The 16,375-nt window shown below is 39.8% G+C and overlaps 5 protein-coding genes across 11 annotated transcripts; 3 read left to right on the top strand and 2 right to left on the bottom strand.

The window, feature by feature from the left end:
- The first annotated feature begins 353 nt into the window (after positions 1–353).
- Positions 354–2,777, top strand: LOC130197083 (transmembrane protein 233). 2 transcript variants are annotated; one of them, XM_056419582.1, is made up of 3 exons: positions 354–680; positions 1,546–1,680; positions 1,757–2,777. In XM_056419582.1, exons 1-3 carry the CDS (start codon positions 522–524, stop codon positions 1,766–1,768), a joined length of 306 nt encoding a protein of 101 aa, XP_056275557.1. In that variant the 5' UTR covers positions 354–521; the 3' UTR covers positions 1,769–2,777. The 2 variants fall into 2 exon arrangements, with proteins under 2 accessions (XP_056275557.1, XP_056275556.1); XM_056419581.1 differs by having other exon boundaries at positions 1,546–2,777.
- A 1,846-nt stretch (positions 2,778–4,623) lies between these two features.
- Positions 4,624–8,424, top strand: prkab1b (protein kinase, AMP-activated, beta 1 non-catalytic subunit, b). 2 transcript variants are annotated; one of them, XM_056418601.1, is made up of 8 exons: positions 4,624–4,927; positions 5,102–5,265; positions 6,245–6,405; positions 6,501–6,594; positions 6,751–6,865; positions 7,077–7,210; positions 7,325–7,393; positions 7,984–8,424. In XM_056418601.1, exons 2-8 carry the CDS (start codon positions 5,119–5,121, stop codon positions 8,059–8,061), a joined length of 798 nt encoding a protein of 265 aa, XP_056274576.1. In that variant the 5' UTR covers positions 4,624–4,927; positions 5,102–5,118; the 3' UTR covers positions 8,062–8,424. The 2 variants fall into 2 exon arrangements, with proteins under 2 accessions (XP_056274576.1, XP_056274575.1); XM_056418600.1 differs by having other exon boundaries at positions 4,625–4,927; positions 6,236–6,405.
- Positions 8,361–9,553, bottom strand: pla2g1b (phospholipase A2, group IB (pancreas)). The gene is made up of 4 exons (XM_056418604.1): positions 9,514–9,553; positions 9,183–9,339; positions 8,974–9,101; positions 8,361–8,618 (listed from the first exon to the last, which is right to left on the bottom strand). The coding sequence occupies exons 1-4, from the start codon at positions 9,551–9,553 to the stop codon at positions 8,494–8,496; spliced, it is 450 nt and encodes a 149-aa protein (XP_056274579.1). The 3' UTR covers positions 8,361–8,493.
- A 1,467-nt stretch (positions 9,554–11,020) lies between these two features.
- Positions 11,021–16,289, top strand: LOC130196446 (cytochrome c oxidase subunit 6A, mitochondrial). Its single transcript, XM_056418605.1, has 4 exons — positions 11,021–11,049; positions 14,014–14,135; positions 15,734–15,876; positions 15,981–16,289. Exons 1-4 carry the CDS (start codon positions 11,036–11,038, stop codon positions 16,068–16,070), a joined length of 369 nt encoding a protein of 122 aa, XP_056274580.1. The 5' UTR covers positions 11,021–11,035; the 3' UTR covers positions 16,071–16,289.
- Positions 11,368–14,005, bottom strand: asgrl1 (asialoglycoprotein receptor-like 1). 5 transcript variants are annotated; one of them, XM_056418597.1, is made up of 7 exons: positions 12,774–14,003; positions 12,603–12,695; positions 12,428–12,511; positions 12,278–12,328; positions 12,000–12,139; positions 11,757–11,872; positions 11,368–11,667 (listed from the first exon to the last, which is right to left on the bottom strand). In XM_056418597.1, the coding sequence occupies exons 1-7, from the start codon at positions 12,850–12,852 to the stop codon at positions 11,514–11,516; spliced, it is 717 nt and encodes a 238-aa protein (XP_056274572.1). In that variant the 5' UTR covers positions 12,853–14,003; the 3' UTR covers positions 11,368–11,513. The 5 variants fall into 5 exon arrangements, with proteins under 5 accessions (XP_056274572.1, XP_056274573.1, XP_056274569.1 ...); XM_056418598.1 differs by having other exon boundaries at positions 12,603–12,686; XM_056418594.1 differs by having other exon boundaries at positions 12,278–12,511; positions 12,774–14,005.
- Positions 16,290–16,375: the final 86 nt, after the last annotated feature.

Raw genomic sequence — 16,375 nt, 5'->3', positions numbered from 1 at the left:
TTGTTTTGCTGTTTTGTATAAACGTATTGACACTAAAGAGAACATATGTGTCATTTAAATATATTATCTTCAGCTGTTCCAAATTAACACACATTTTTGTCATAAACTAGTTGTACCAGGCACTATAAATGGGCACAAAATGAATACAATTGTACTTAATTACAATATATTTTCTATAAAAATACTAATTTGTTTTAAATTTATATACATTTTTAAAAAGGTTGTAAGTTATTATATATTTTCGAAGTTATAATGCTCTGTAAAATGTCTCTCCATCTTAAAATCTCAGTCCTTTTCCGGTTTCTATGCAATACAAGAATTCACTCAGTCTGTCTTTCTTCAGTCTGCTCAGACTTTTCAGGCTTCTGATTCCCTCTCATGTCTCTCTGCAGGCTGATTTCTCTCTTCCATCATCATTGCTCCACTGCCTCCCCTCCCTCGCCTCCACCTCCACTCTCCCAGTGTCCCAGCCCTGTGCCTCGCCTCTCTGCTTCTAGTGTCTCGGAGGACGGCAGCCGGTCATGACCACCAAGTCCTCATTGGACGGGAGCGCCGACCACCTGAAATGCAAGGAGGCTCAGGAGATTCCCCCTCTGAGGAACTATCTCTGCCTCACCATGTTCACCTGTTTCTGTCCTGCATGGCCCATCAATATTGTGGCGCTGGTTTTCTCTGTGCTGGTAAGTTATACAGCTTCTCAACATGCTCGGTTCCTATTTATGGATATTTACAGAATAACATAAATGAAGTGAATTTTTTTTGGAGGTTATCTGCAGGCAGCAGATAGAGAACATTTAACATGTGTCATGTCACATAGATACGTAGATGGGAGAATAATGTACCACTGGTTGGAAAAAACACAAAGGACATTATTGGATGATGGCTCCTATATGTCAGGTCTGGATATGTTGTACATTAACACTTAACTGCCATGCACGTGGCTTGTCTGTATATTTATCAAGCAGCAAAAATTATGTATTGCTACAGCCAACTTCCTCCACTCCTCAAAGGGCCACACCATGTTTATAACTGTGTAATCCATTGTTCTACTAAACAAATGTACCCCATCTGTGTTTCAATCAGAGGAAAATATCTGGTAAATATTCCCTATTTATCATAAAGCCTCAAAGTTTAAAGAAGCATCAGATTGGACCGACTCATTTACATTTGTCTCACGTCTTTGAGCTGACTGAGGGGAGACAGTTGTGTTGCGTCATCGTGCCGACAGCAGCTGTTGCATCTCTGTAGCTGTGAGTAACAAGATGAGGCACACTCATTCACTGTTACTCATTGCTAAGGATATTGGCATCAATACAAATATGAATTATATTACAAGAAAGGCAGGTGCGAGGAGAGCAATTTGGTTGCAAAGCAGAATCTTTTGCTCGCTAAATGTTCAGCCCAGATTCCCATGAAAGAAGCATGCCGTGGTCATGCGTAACATACTACCAAGGTTTACTGCCTTTTTGACACTGAAGGTGTTTCTTCATCACAGTGCATTCCTTTTCTTATGAATCTTGAATGTCCCTGTCACTCCCCCTCTAGGCTCAAAGGAGCTATGAGGAAGAGGATTATGATGGCTCCAAGCGGCTGGGGCGGAAAGCTCTCCACCTGGGGATCGTGTCCTTTGCCATCGGTCTTGTGATCATCGCTGCGTGCACTGTTGTGCACTTTACCACGGTATGGATGCAGCAGATATAAGGGGCGAAAATGAACAGAAGGATAGAGATATTTTAAGTATCCTTTTCCTCTCCAGCATGGGGTGTGACCTCTTGAGGAGGAAGAGGAAGTGGAAGTATAGAGAAGAGGGGATGGAGAGATCAGCTCCACAGGATGCAGAGCAGCTCTGCTTGACTTCTGTCATCAACCACTCTGGAGGTTTTGCAAGAGCTGGCAGAGGCTCAGTGTACTGATGAATACATCTTTGTTTCAGCCATTGTGCAAATGATATTGCAATACAACTTTTTCCAATTTTTGTAATTGAAAAGTGAAATGAATGCATATGCCATATCTACAAGAACCTAACTGTACTCTTTTTGTTAGACTTCTGTAACGGCCTTTCCATTTCCATTTCAATTATGTCTTCACGGTGGATAATGGATTGCTGATTGTGATCCGACACATTGACATATTGGTCTGCTTTACATGTAAATGTTGTGGGAAATTTTTTTTAAATAAAGTTTTCCACAAAACAAAATGAATATGACTGAAAGATTAATTTAAAATATATAAATATTACTGACATATTTTTTTAGATCAAAGAAAAGCTAGTTTCATATTTCTCAGGGCATCAATGCAATGTAATAACATCCAATACTGGTAGAACCAATGGTGCCGCAACAAAAAGGTGACACACTGCCCAAGAGTAGTGGACCAATATGGCCCTGGTTGTCAGCCATCTTTGACACCTGTTGCCATGTAATGAGTGTGAGGGATCGTTTACTCTAATGTGTAATATTAACACTGTAACAAGGCTAAAAATGAGAGCATATAATCGTAATGCTGTGCAGGGATCCAGCACACTAATTTCAGAACAAATTAAATGGTATAAATCAACACGATATCAAGGTGGAGGGTTTTGTTTCTAAATGATCAGGGAAGCACCTGCACTAAAAATGTCTGATCCATCTTTTTCTCTGTTGTTGTTGTTGTTGGGATCAGCACTTGAACACTGAATTGTGCCCTCCATGTTCAGCAAAGTATAAATGTATGGTATATAACACCTGTAGTGGCCATTTGTCCAATTAACTAAAATAAAACTACAAATCAAATTGCCACTGACTTCTTGAGTGAGTTTTTGAGTTGACGCAGCCAAAAGAAAGTAATGTCCATTTCTGTATGTCATTATTCTTATCATATATTTACTAAACAAACAAAAAGAACAAACAAAATGCTGACACTGCCTTCCGTGGGCTGGTTAAAAACCATAGGCCACCCCGCTGCATGCTGGTTCTGAAGCTACCCGCACCTACATATAACCACAGGTGCCCAGTGTTACCAAATCAGTGAACCAATCCTAAAACTAAATATATTCAAACAACAATCACAATGAATTAAAATAAAATAAAACTATCAAAAGAAAAAATCTCTTCTAGCATATCAAAATATAACCTAAATAATCAATAAATAATCAATATTACTTTACAATAAAACTATATACAAATGTCAAAATAAACAGCTCCAACCACACCTTTACCCAAAGATTGATGATCAACTGTGTGGTTGCTTTGTTGGACTGCAGCCATGTGTCTCCATGTGTCTTGATGTTGACTGGCGATCCCCACCTGCTAGTGAGCTGGAGGAGACGACAGGGAAAGCTGCTGGTTTAGTCCGGTAAAGCCCCAACAAATGTAATGAGGATGAAGTGAAAAGGTCAGGCAAAGGAGCCTAACTTACAAAACCATTATTATCCACCAAATGGACTTTTCTTGCATTTTGAGGAAGGGGCACAGAGAATCGGAGAAACCTTTCAAAGCCTCCTTTAAGGCGACAGAAATAAGACAGAAGTGCAAACATCATGTAACTTTAATAAACAGATGAAATAAGCAGATCAGAACATATACTAGATACTGACAGAAAGTGTGAAAGAGGACCAGAAATCTACTTTATGTCAAACTGAACTACAGATTTCTGTTAATCAGTTGTTTTTCTGTCAGATGAATAATCAGTATCTGAAACAGAGATTATAGTTACTGTAACTCTCCCCAACCCTGAGAGGAGGGAAAGGGTGACCTAGTCTTAGGTATAACACTGAAATACTGCTGACTGTTTCTATTATGTGTTACAAGCTGTCGACATGTGGATCACATGAAACAGGATAGCCGTGAGAGCCTCAGATAAATGTGATATGGCTCGAAGACACTCCCCTGCTGAGGAGCAGACATCTTAAAAGGCTCTACTGACTTTCGCTTTCTGCTTTACAGGCCTCTCACTGACCTATGCGCAAACATATGTAAACGTAGACCATAAACATTTACATTTCAAATTTGATTACACCTCAAACACATCTTTGGGTGGCCAAGATGTGTTTGAGGTATTTTTTAAATGATTCTGACACAATGACATTCTGGCTGTGACACAACCAAAAGGTAAAAGTACGTATTTGTATCATTGCAAGAGGCCCGAATATGCCACGTTATCCAATAATGCAATCAAAAATATATATAAAGAATACAACGTGTTAATTCAGATTTACTGTGTGACCCGTTGCAGTGCTGCTACACCCAGATGGGGAACCACTTTACTGCTACTCTCTTTTGATATGTTCAAGAATATTTGTCATATGAATCTTTTCATCTTTATATATTTTTTAAATTATTTGATTCCTTCATAAATAAACCAGTATTGTTCTTATCTGCATTTTTATAGTTGAATGACATGCGATTATGTAACTTGGCCAATTTGTTGAAAGTCACCCATCTTCGATGTTATTTTATGATTCAAACCTTGTATATCTGTTAAATTCCTGTAATTTACGTGTAAATCATCTGCTAACGTTAACGCAAAATAGTTGGCAACAATCGGGTTAAACATCAACTCCCTGAGCTCGAGCACAGGAGGCGGAAGAGGTGTGTTTTATTCAGTACGCACGATCACGCGCGCGCGCGCGCACACACACACACACACACACACCGAGATTTCCACTAAATGGCGAAAGTGTACGAAGTGCAGCTGACCTCTGGAGATTAGAAGAATAACTCGTGGAAGGAAAAAGGGTAAAAGAAAAAGAAAAACAAGACAGCCTATTGCTGCTGCGGGGAGACGCTGATCTGAACTCCGCTGCGCCTCATGTTGGGAAACTTGTGCCGCTCAGAGACGGAAGCATCTAGGATCAGAGCCCCAGAGGAACTCCAACAGATGCACACGAGACCAGAGACCTCCGCTTGACAACACCACATCCAACCAAACCGCCTCTGGGAAGACTTCGGTGGGTTTTTATCGTTATCATCGCCTTTTATTACTGGAACAACAGAATGAAACCTACGCACAACAATCACCAGCGAAACATGCTGGCGAAGTCGTTTCCCTGTGTCCCAGGACATACACAACGATTGATATTGGTGTGTATGTGTGTGTGTGTGTGTGTGTGTGTGTCTTGCAGTGTTTGATGCCACCAGGATGGGGAACAGCAGCAGCGACCGGTCCAGTGGAGGTCAGGGTGAGAGGTCATACAGAGATGGACAGCAAGGAGGGAAAGAGGCAAGTCCCAACATCCTGATGGACAACTCGGAGGACGCAGACCTCTTCCAGAGAGAAGACTCACAGGTATGATGACACAGAGACTTGGGACTTGAGAGTTGACTTGTCAGCAGCTCTAAGTTTGAGACGCTGGATGTGTTAATTTACAGTTAACCCAGTGTAATTACACAAAATAGTTGTACAATGAACAATAGGTTACAGTTCCTATTGCATGTGTGACATTAGTCTATATCCATTTTTTAGGGGACACATTTCGTATTACCATTTCATGTTAATTTACCAAACAACTAATCAGTGTTCAATACTTTATGCTAATAGATAAAAGAGTGATGATGATGAGGATGATGATGATGATGCAGTACAAGCAAGGAAATAGATATTAAAACATTTTGTATGCTTTCGGAAAACGTGTAGCATTTATATAAACGAAGCATATGAGTTATAGCAAATAGTATACAAATATTAAATTATGAATGAATGAAATATCACTCTATTGTATTCATACAAATACAAATGTAATGATTTTATACAATTTTAAGACATCATTATGAAATCCTTAAATGCAGTAAAAAAAAAAATTTGCAAAATTACAGCATATACAGTATTTGTCATATATCTTTCATAAATGTAGACGAGGCCATACTTTGCCTACTGTACAGGCAAAGTCATACTTTGTGTATATACTGTACATCAAAAGTAAAACCATGGAAACTATTTTTCTAATCTATCACTTTAAATTGAATTGGCAGATACCATATGTATCTGAACAAAACGTACCTAAAACTCCATACAGAAACTAAATATTATGTCCAAGAAGCTTATGTTACGTCTGTTCTCATTGGCTTTAACGAGGAGGACGCAGACGACAAAAATCAAAGAGTTTGCAAGAAAACATACTTTTTCCCCCTTAATGTTGCAAAGCATACAAACACACAAACCAGCCGTTCAGTCAGGAGTGTTATGTTGTGGCACAGTGGCAGAGGTGGAAGATGCTCTCATTACCATGGCAACAATACATTGATATCATGCTGTACAGCCTCCTCAGGAAATAGAGGAATATCTGGCCTGGCAGCAGGACATGGAGAGTGATAGCAAAAGTCCAACGCAGGCCAGACCCACCATGTTCAAGTGGCCGGGGGCCGCCAAGGAGGTTTTTGTGTCTGGCTCCTTTAACAACTGGGCCACCAAGATCCCTCTCAATAAAAGGTAGTTTGAATCGTGCAGAATGCTCCACCAGATCGTACGTCCTGGATCTGTGTGTACCGATGGAGATGTAACACGCACATGTCTTTTAAACCCAGTGTGAAAAACTTTGTGGCTATTGTGGACCTGCCAGAGGGAGAGCACCAGTACAAGTTCTGTGTCGACGGCCAGTGGACCTTGGATCCCACTGGGGTGAGTGAAAAGCTTCAGTTTTAGAGGTCATCCACCTCTTTATATCATATAAAATGATAATATATATAACCAATGTACTTGTATCTTTCCATGTTTGAAGAAATGCCAACTCCACACTCACAAGCCTCAATCAAATGTCTGTTTACTCTCTCCCAGGCCGTGATGACGTCAAAAACTGGCACAGTTAATAACGTCATCCAGGTGAAGAAAACCGACTTTGAAGTCTTCGACGCTCTCAGGATCGACTCGGAGGATACTGCAGAAATCTCAGGTATAACACTTATATAAATTCATTACGAATTGCAGACTTCTCAGAAGTATTTTAATAAGCTTTAAATACTAGAATGTATGCCATATTAGAACTTGTGGGGAACTTAATCGGGTGCAGTATTCGTCAACATTGGCTTGAACCTTGAGGAATTCTTGATACCTCATTCTCTGAGTTGTACTTAAAGAAGTGCTGTGTGTTCATTCTTCCCCAGACTTGTCCAGTTCCCCTCCCGGCCCCTACCTACAGGATGCATATGTGACCAAGCCAGAGGACAAAATCCAGCATCCTCCCATCCTACCTCCCCACCTCCTGCAAGTGCTGCTCAACAAGGACACGAGTATCTCTGTAAGTCCCGGCTGGATGCTGAATTCATGCTCATCTCAATGCTGCACAGCACTTTATAAACATGTTATGACAGCATGCAATTTATTTAAATGCATCCTCTCTCTTAACCCTCAGTGTGACCCTACACTGCTCCCAGAACCCAACCATGTGATGCTCAATCACCTGTACGCCCTCTCCATCAAGGTAAGAGATCTTCCTGCAGCATAGATGCTTTTTTATTTATCGTGTTTTCAGGTGGTCCGGTCCACACTCGTCAACGCCAGGAACACCTCGGAGGGAATATCTTCATCCACTCAAATTTGATGGTCCAAGGTTTGACCTTACAAAGCACATTTATGCCCATACCTCAAGAATTCATATGACAATTATGACAATTTCTCGCTAATATCTAAGTGGGTAAAATGGTGACGTGAGGACATTTTAGACGGACATTGATGTTAAGGAAAACATGTCGGGTTGGTGGAGGCATACGACCACAAGGCGGTAATTGGCCGTCACTCTTAGTGAAACGATGGGTCAACTTCCTCTGAGAGACAAAATATCTTCAACACAAAATGGATTTTGAGCAAACTGATGGGAAATGATGTCATGCATACAAAATACATCAAATGTTGGTCAATAAATAGCCATTCTGTCTATTGAACAGACTAATACGTAATTAAATTAATTTATTATCTTGAATCTAAAACTAAGTATTCAATGACTTTCCCTTATTTTCTGTGGCATAGCATCCCATTTTAAAACAAAATCTTCTTCTTGTCGTTGTTTTTCAGGACGGAGTGATGGTCCTCAGTGCAACGCACCGATTCAAAAAGAAATATGTGACCACACTTCTCTACAAGCCAGTATAATCCACCGAGCCATGATCCAGTCTCTTATTTAATAATTCATTTGTTGTCGTACACAGCTGCTGCCTGCATCGTTTTGTTAGAACTGCAACTAATCATTCTCCCGATATAAATTCAAAACATTCGATATATCCGTTTACCATCCTGTAATCTCATAACCTAATAAAAAAAATCTTTAAAATTAAACTAGCTGCACAATGTTTGTCAATTCATGATCCAAACACAACTAAAAGCTTTTCTTAGAACCCATGATGCGCAAAAACCCAAGGCTGAAATTCAACTGAAACCACTTACACTGAGAATCTCATTTGCATATTTTATTTCAAACCGATTCTATTTTACACAATAAAAACTCTTTTACCTATAGTTCTGTGTATACATTTTAAATTTTTTGAAATTGAGTAGGTTAAAATGTGTTTTTATGGGTCCTTTAACTCATTCGACACAGTGGACTTTGGGATCCAGGTTTTGGTTTTCGGGGTTGAATCCGGTCTGAGCGAAGCAGTGCGCCGCCACCCGATCACACTCACACGTGGCAGCCTGGCACTTATCGTTGGTCGCTGTGGAGACAGAGTTGAGTCAGGAAATTGACAGATAGCTGCTCAATAGTACCGTAAAAACAGCTCCCTATCACATTATCAGTAAGTACCAGTACACAGTAGTAGGAAAGCATTAGTTTGTAGACTTGGACCGAGCCCCATTCCCCAGCTGTGAAACACCTACATATAGCCATTAGAATAAAGTTGCTACAGTCAGTGCGATACTTTTAACCAGTCGATGAAGTCCACACATTATTATTTTTTTCTTCTTCTAATTTTCAATGTCGTCGCAGAATTTCAAACATCCACTAAAAATATGTCAAATGTGAGGTTTCCATAAGATGGACGAGCCATCATCGTGGGGTCACAGTCTTACCTGAGCAGGTCACTTGTTGATTGGAACAGGTGAAATCATAGACAAGAATATAGGGAAGGTCAACAATAGCCGTGCATCCGGGAGCCTTTCTGCTTGCTCTATAGCATTTATCATGAACCTCACAGCACCTAAGAATACAGTTGAATAATACAAGTTACTTTCACCCTTAAAATGGATGAAAACTAAATTGGGCAATGTTTGCGTCCTACATGTCCACTTCATCCACGGGGCTTCCCGTTCCTCCGAAGCCGCACCAGCAGCCGTAGTCGCTGTACATTAGAGAGTTAGCGCCGGGCTGAGCGCACTGGATAATTTTCCCAAACTGCCATAAGGCCTTGGGCAGCAGCGCACCACTGGCCGTGCAAGCTGGGGAAGAAATGTGAAGCACACAAATAAGAACTTGACGATGAATAAGAAAAGGGCTATCCTTAAAAAAACTAACTGTATGAATTGAGAGAAAAAGACAATTTCACAAACAGCACATGTTTACATTGTGTTATTCTCATGAGTTGTACATATTTACAGCTTGTCCAATCTCACCAGTGAGAAGCAGCAGCAGCAGAGGAGCTCTCACAGTCATGGCTGCAGTCAGAAGAACGTGAGTTTTGATGCAGCCTGTTCTTATATGTCAGGGGGTGAGAGAAAACGAGAGATAAGAGGGAGACAAGAGGGTGGGAGCTTTAGATGAGCTACTTGTGTTTCTCAGCCTTTACTTACATTCACATTATATTACAGGTGGGACAATAAAACATAAATCAGTCTGTAAGATGGGTCAATTTTACGTTGACTGTTCTTATACCCAGCTATCTGAGGAGAAGCAGTCGGAAGCAAAAGCAAACAAGACTGACAGCCTAAACTTTTGTCGCACAAAATCTTTTATTTGATGTCTTCACTGAACCACCATCACCTTTAGTTCACCTGGAACCACATTTTAGAACTTCCACTTTCCCCTTACAGGTTAGGCAGTGGATTGTTTTTATAATTTGCTTTTGATCTTTTCACTTTTATCTTTAAGATCACCTAATCAAATATTGCCTGATCTTTTTGGCGTTTTCTTTCTGCTCACTCAGGTTCGATTTTTTCTTTCTTTAAACACCTGTGTAAATAGATAGCACTTGTCAGAATTCCCAAGACTTTCCACTGCACATTAACCCGAGGTCACTTTAAACAAAGAAAACAATATACACAAGAACCATGACAAACTGTAATATTAATACTATACGTCCCACACGTGTATAGATACATAATGTATAACCCTCCTGTTGCCTTAGGGTCAATTTGACCCCATTCAATGTTTAACCCTCCTGTTACCTTAGGGTCACATTGACCCCATTCAATGTTTAACCCTCCTGTTACCTTAGGGTCACATTGACCCCATTCAATGTTTAACCCTCCTGTTACCTTTATATTTACTGACATATTTTACCCTTGGGGTCAATTTGACCCCAGCAATTAAAACCTCCAGAAAATTATTAGAATTAATATTGTTTTCCAAGTTTAAGTGTGAGGTACTTTATGTTTGTTTGTTGACTACCTAAATAGCCCTTTAAATATATTAAAAAGTTGATATTTCTTATATGTTTGACACTGAAAAACAGCCTGGGGTCAAATTGACCCGAAAGAACACCGACATTAAACATTGAATGGGGTCAAATTGACCCTAAGGTAACAGGAGGGTTAATATATCGAGAAAGAGATTGGGGGACTCTTGCCCATTGTTCAAAAAGGACCTCCTCTCAAGGTCAGAAGCCAATATCAGGCTTTAAGTTTACATTCCACATCTTCACCTGCGAGATGTGTCTGATTCCCTCCGTGCTCACCCTGTTGCTCAGCCTCCCGAAGTAGAAAATCTCCCAGGACGACTTTGAGAGCTATGCATGTCTGATTGATCGGTATCTGGGACATTTTAAAGTGTTGATGTTTGTCTGAGATGTCTCCGTTGTATACATCATAGTGCTGTGTAACTGAGCTGTGTGGCGGTGATCATCTGCAGTAATGGACGACATCGACTGTGGCTGCTCCTGTGGGCTGGGAGGCTGTGACCTGATGAGCTTGACAGCTAATGCTGCTTGTGGTGTAAGTTCTGATATGTTTCCAACTCTGGGGGTCTCCTAACTAAAAACCCAATCCAATTTAAAAGTTAAAATCAGAATAAGAATAAAACCCCACATCTTCCGACTTACCTCTAATGATGCCTTTGCATACAACAGTTTTAGATTTGTGTACAAAGTTTGTCAAATATCATCCTCTGAGACTCCTGCAGTCCCTCCAAGACAATGGCGGTGAATTTAATTTAGTTTGTGCTGCTCAATCCACTGAAACAACTCCTCAGCAGAAAATATGTTGGATTCATTTACTCTTAGTCAACCAACTAAACATTTAAATCAACTGGACTCATAGTTACTGTTTTATTGGACAACAAAGACCTCACACGCATGTGCAACTTTTATCAAGATGAATAACTTGATATTTAAAACATAATTAATATCAGAGTTCATTCATGTTGGTAAGGGTTCAGAAGCTCAGACCGGTTCCGTGTCTCACGCCCTCGTCTCACAGATGAAGTGATGCGTCAGGTTGCAGTCTGCATCGTTCCACATCTTGCGTTTGCGTCTCTCTGAAGCATGGATCTGCCCACAGTCCTCTCCGTTCTCACTGTAGTCCCAGTTGTCAGGCTGACCATTGTCCCAGAAACTGAACGCAAACAGTGGAAAGAGAAGAAACAATGAGTGTTACATATCAAAACACTTATTTTTTATCAAAACATTTTGTGTATCTCTTACGTTGGGGTTGAGTTGAAGTCCGTTCCATCCACCCAGCTCCAGTGTCCCTCGTGTTCTCGCTCCACCAGTCCGATCCAATAGTTATATTTGATATTAACTACTTTTGAAATGTAGTCCTAGAGATACAAAATAGCAGCAAGTTATTTGAAGCCTTTTTTTGTTCTGAGAAAGCATAAGTGGTTTATATATGATCCTCATTCAGTCACAGAGAGTATATGGAACCGAACTAAACGTGAACCTCACCAGTTCCTCAACATTATTCAGAACCACTAAGTGTCCTCCGTGTCTTTGGCACTGCTCCTCTGCTTTGCTCCAGCTCATGGCCGTGCTTGTTAGCACGTAGCAGCTTGTCTGGAAAGACACCCAGCCTTCCCTACATGTTCCTGGTTTTAAAAGGATAGAGACAAGTCAAGAGGGTCTGATTTGAGGGGGAGACACACACACACACACACTCACACACACTCACACACACACACACACTGAATTATTATTTGATTGAGATCAAAAGATTCAGAATGTACCTCTAACTGGGACAAGTCTCGGCAAAAAGACCTCCTGCACAGTTGTTACACCTTGAGTTTGGAAGTAATACAACAACAACAACAACAACAAAGATGAACAAGGGCATCGATTGAACGTCATTAAATCAACAAAAGAAATAATTTCCTGACCCGAACTGGTAAAGGAAGTTCTTCCATTGCTGATTTCCTCAAGGTTGAGTTTGACGTCAGTGATTTCCTTGTTTAACTGGGAGACTTTAAGATACAACAAAATGGTTATGTGATAAGACAAAGAATGTGAATTAGCTACATGAAAACTGGATTAAAACTGAGTTTAAAATCATACATTTAATCCCAGTGACCATCAGCAGAATCAACAGCAGCAGCACCAGGACTCCGTAGAGGACACAACCCACTATCTTCTTCATATCTGTAAACACTGACAGACATGTATCCATAGTTTAAAATGATATCTGACATCATTGGATCAAAATGAAAGGACATGTACATGTTTTACTGGTGTGTACAGTCGTTTTGTGCTCTCCACCGACGGAGCTGTTATCAGTCGACCCAAACCGGTGATACCGAGACTCCATTACTGAAAATGAGCAGATTCTCTTTTTTTTACTTTTTAAAGCAGTTTGTAAAATATTATTTGTCCAACTATGTTAGTATGAAGAGAAAAGCTTATAGTTGATCAAAAGTATTCAGACCATAGTCTTAGCAAATAAGAGGTAAACTAAATCTCCCTTGTTTGTTTTCAAGCCTAATATGTTAACCATTAACGGATCAATACCTAAATGGGAATTCTGACATTATGTATCGTGTGATACAAAAACATGATCAAATACATAGTTATTTTTACTAAATGTTGTACTAAATTTAAATTATGATATAACAGCATTGTCTTCATTGATATCCTGACTATTTTGTGTATAATTGAAGGGGTTATTTTTACATGCACGAACACAGTGATTAATGCACATTTCTACAGAGTTATGGATTTTTATAAATCTTGAAAACAATGACTACAAAGTCATTTCAAACGTACGACAAGGTGAACATTTATTACTTACCTTCATCAACCAGAATATCTCTGGATTTCTCTGGTTGGACTCTGATCATGAGATCACACAAAGTCCTCCCCTTTAAAGAAGCACTCTAAATACACATTTCTTAATGTCTACAATAATTCAGCTATCATTTCTTTGTATAATTTAAATTATTGCTTCAGAGTATGCAGTGGAAACCTCACATTGTGATAGATACAGATGATCCAGACTCTTCAATCACCACTGGTCTCAGAGGACTAAACACGTATAAGCCTTTATGTCAATCACATAGCCAACAGTACCTGTTTGTTCTACTGTTATACGTGTGTTATAAAGCACACATTGTATTTACTATATGCTGTCTCAGGACAAAAGACCCTTTGGCCACAAATGTCATAACCTTGAGTGCAACTTTTGGATTTAATATTCATTGCAACTTTATTCAGTGAATATTTTCGAAATAACTGTACAATTTAATATAATATTAATTTAAATTCGCATGATTGCACTGCATTGCCTTGTGGGGATAGAACAAAATATATATTTCCAAATTTTTTAAATGAAAAAAAGCTGATAATGGCAGAATGACAGCAAAGTGAACTACCGAGTCGCTGTAGTTCACAGTCCCACCGCTTGGTGGCCTCGGAGAGCTTTCTGACTTCCACGTGACACTTCTAATCAAATAACTTCCTTCCGGTCTCCGAGGCTCTCAGAAAGGAAAATGGCGGCTCTCGGACGCGTCTCTCAGATGTTGCTCAGGGCTTCTCTGCTCCAGTCCCGGCGTCAGCTCTCTGCTGCTGCTGCTGGCGGACACGGCGAGCAAGCAGGTAATTATAGCGCCATGTTAATTCCCTGATTGTCTCCAAGGTCATTTGTTTTTACTACGACTTGTGGTGTTTTGAAAGTGACCTTGCTGAGCTAATGTCAGCTATTAGCAGTAGCTCTCGCGCTGAGTCCTTGACCCGGTTACATGCAGGAGAAGCTGCCCAACATTTGTCTTTCTAACATAAATATATTGTCATTTCAGTCCGACTCTTGATTAGAACACCCACGTGACTCATGCAGTCTTAATGTAGTTTAAATGTACTTCTGTTTGCTAATATGTGACTTGTCCTGCAAGCTAAAGAGCAACAACAACATGGTCCCATCAGGTCAATGTTTTTTTTTAATTATATCACAAAGTAGAAGATAAGAACGTATAACCTACGTTTAGAGAGCAGGGAAACTAACACGAGCGAGACACAACATGTGTAAAACACACGTTTATTATAGTCGGTCTTATTTAATGTATTGTTTTCTATTTTTTCATAAGGACAAGAGACTGAGGGACATTAATAATAGCAGTAAAATGCTAGTGAGAAGCTCATATCTTTTAAAGGGAGAACGGTTGGGAGTTGAATGTCACCTTAGTTAACAGCATCTCAAGGTAGCATGTTATTATGTGTGTGACATGATCCTCTAACTACACATGTATTCAATTTAAAATTGAATAACTTATAAATTCCCCATTGAACATTTTACATCACGTATTGCTGTTTTTTAATGACAATGTTAGTAGAAACTCTACTACATAAAAATGTCCTTGTAAATCTACTCTAATACAATTACGATTGTCCCTAATTTTTGTAGATAAAATAATTCACTCAAATTGGGTTTAAACTTGCTGCAATCCCAGTTGCATCATTCAATTCTGTTTATTTTGTATAGCCCAAAATCACAAATTAGCCTCAACCTGTACACATATGACATCCCCGTCCCAGGACCTCACATCGGATCAGGAAAAACTCTCCCTAAAAAAAAAACTTTTACAGAGGAAACAGGGAAGAGAGCAACCGAGGAGGATCCCTCTCCCCAGATGGACAGAAGCAATAGATGTACTGTGTACATAATAAATAGAGTTACAGAGTTACAACACATTCAATGAATATGACAAATTATTAATGAGTATTGGGCATGGACCACGATCCAGATCTCCACAATCCATGAAACAGAAGGAGGAAGAGGAGGGTGACTGTCACTTAGTTCCTATAAGTTTATTCTAAGCATTGTCCTTTTGCACTTTCCTGCTCAAAACTACTACTAAAACGGTACAGGTCTTTCATTTGTCCATGGCACTTTTTATTTTATTTACATATTCTATCTAAATGCTTATTGTCATGCACCAAAAACACCATGGTCAATTCCTTTTTTTTTTTTTTAAACCTACACATTTTAACTATGATAAAGCACACCCTCTGGGTACTAGAATGAAGCCCCATAACTAACATTGCATAATGGCAGATTTGGTGGCTACAGTTCTTTGAAAAAAATAATGAAACTTTCCTTTCATACGTCCCAAGAGTGCCTTTTGTCTGAAAAGCACATGTACGCTCGTTTAGTGTGATTAGATTTCCGAAACTAATCCTTATTCTCTGTTTCTTTATAGCCAAGACATGGAAGATCATCTCGTTTGTGGTTGCCCTACCTAGTGTTGCAGTGTGCATGTTGAACGTGTACCTGAAAGAGCAGCAGCATACCCATGAACAGCCAGAGTTTATCCCTTACAGCCACCTTCGCATTCGCAGCAAGGTCAGATTTGAAATGCCTAAACATAAATTATTCACATTAAAAAAATACCACTATTGCCTTTATTTGTACTGAATTATATGTTGTCTTCTATTTTTTCCTTACAGCGTTTCCCTTGGGGAGATGGCAACAAATCCCTTTTCCACAACCCACACATGAACGCTCTTCCTAACGGCTATGAGGGCCACGATGAGTAAACCCTTCCTCCAGATCTCAGAACTGGCTCGGGGACCATTCCCCTCAGCGTTTGTGACTGGACCACACTCTATTTACAGTTTATGCTTCATTATTGTTGTGTTTTACCTCTGTGCTCTCAACATGGAGCACCTGAACCAACAGTTCCTATACTCTGGACCATGAAGTAACATGTCAGACGGATTCTGAATTAACATAAATAAAGTAACTATTACCTCCCATTAATGTTTTATTTCTTTTGTGTTTTTCACCTCCAATGTTTTTAAGCACAACACATTTTAGAGGGCACAGCGATAACCGCACGGGT

The sequence above is a fragment of the Pseudoliparis swirei genome, chromosome 7 (assembly GCF_029220125.1).
Source record: "Pseudoliparis swirei isolate HS2019 ecotype Mariana Trench chromosome 7, NWPU_hadal_v1, whole genome shotgun sequence".
Classification (NCBI taxonomy): domain Eukaryota; kingdom Metazoa; phylum Chordata; class Actinopteri; order Perciformes; family Liparidae; genus Pseudoliparis; species Pseudoliparis swirei.
Note: the sequence above shows the minus strand (reverse complement) of the source record. Positions and strands in the feature narration are given on the sequence as shown.

Excerpts from the sequence above, each read along its gene's own strand:
- LOC130197083 (XM_056419581.1), top strand. The coding sequence starts at position 522 with ATGACCACCAAGTCCTCATTGGACGGGAGCGCCGACCACCTGAAATGC. Across the intron at positions 681-1,545 it reads CGCTGGTTTTCTCTGTGCTG|GCTCAAAGGAGCTATGAGGA; the intron begins GTAAGTTATACA and ends CTCCCCCTCTAG.
- prkab1b (XM_056418600.1), top strand. The coding sequence starts at position 5,119 with ATGGGGAACAGCAGCAGCGACCGGTCCAGTGGAGGTCAGGGTGAGAGG. Across the intron at positions 6,866-7,076 it reads GGATACTGCAGAAATCTCAG|ACTTGTCCAGTTCCCCTCCC; the intron begins GTATAACACTTA and ends ATTCTTCCCCAG. Across the intron at positions 7,211-7,324 it reads ACAAGGACACGAGTATCTCT|TGTGACCCTACACTGCTCCC; the intron begins GTAAGTCCCGGC and ends CTTAACCCTCAG.
- pla2g1b (XM_056418604.1), bottom strand. The coding sequence starts at position 9,553 with ATGACTGTGAGAGCTCCTCTGCTGCTGCTGCTTCTCACTG. Across the intron at positions 9,102-9,182 it reads CCCGTGGATGAAGTGGACAT|GTGCTGTGAGGTTCATGATA; the intron begins GTAGGACGCAAA and ends CTGTATTCTTAG. Across the intron at positions 8,619-8,973 it reads TCAACAAGTGACCTGCTCAG|CGACCAACGATAAGTGCCAG; the intron begins GTAAGACTGTGA and ends CTGTCTCCACAG.
- LOC130196446 (XM_056418605.1), top strand. Across the intron at positions 14,136-15,733 it reads CGGACACGGCGAGCAAGCAG|CCAAGACATGGAAGATCATC; the intron begins GTAATTATAGCG and ends GTTTCTTTATAG. Across the intron at positions 15,877-15,980 it reads ACCTTCGCATTCGCAGCAAG|CGTTTCCCTTGGGGAGATGG; the intron begins GTCAGATTTGAA and ends TTTTCCTTACAG.
- asgrl1 (XM_056418594.1), bottom strand. The coding sequence starts at position 12,852 with ATGGAGTCTCGGTATCACCGGTTTGGGTCGACTGATAACAGCTCCGTC. Across the intron at positions 12,696-12,773 it reads CAAAACGACTGTACACACCA|TGTTTACAGATATGAAGAAG; the intron begins GTAAAACATGTA and ends CATGTCTGTCAG. Across the intron at positions 11,873-11,999 it reads TGAATAATGTTGAGGAACTG|GACTACATTTCAAAAGTAGT; the intron begins GTGAGGTTCACG and ends TTGTATCTCTAG.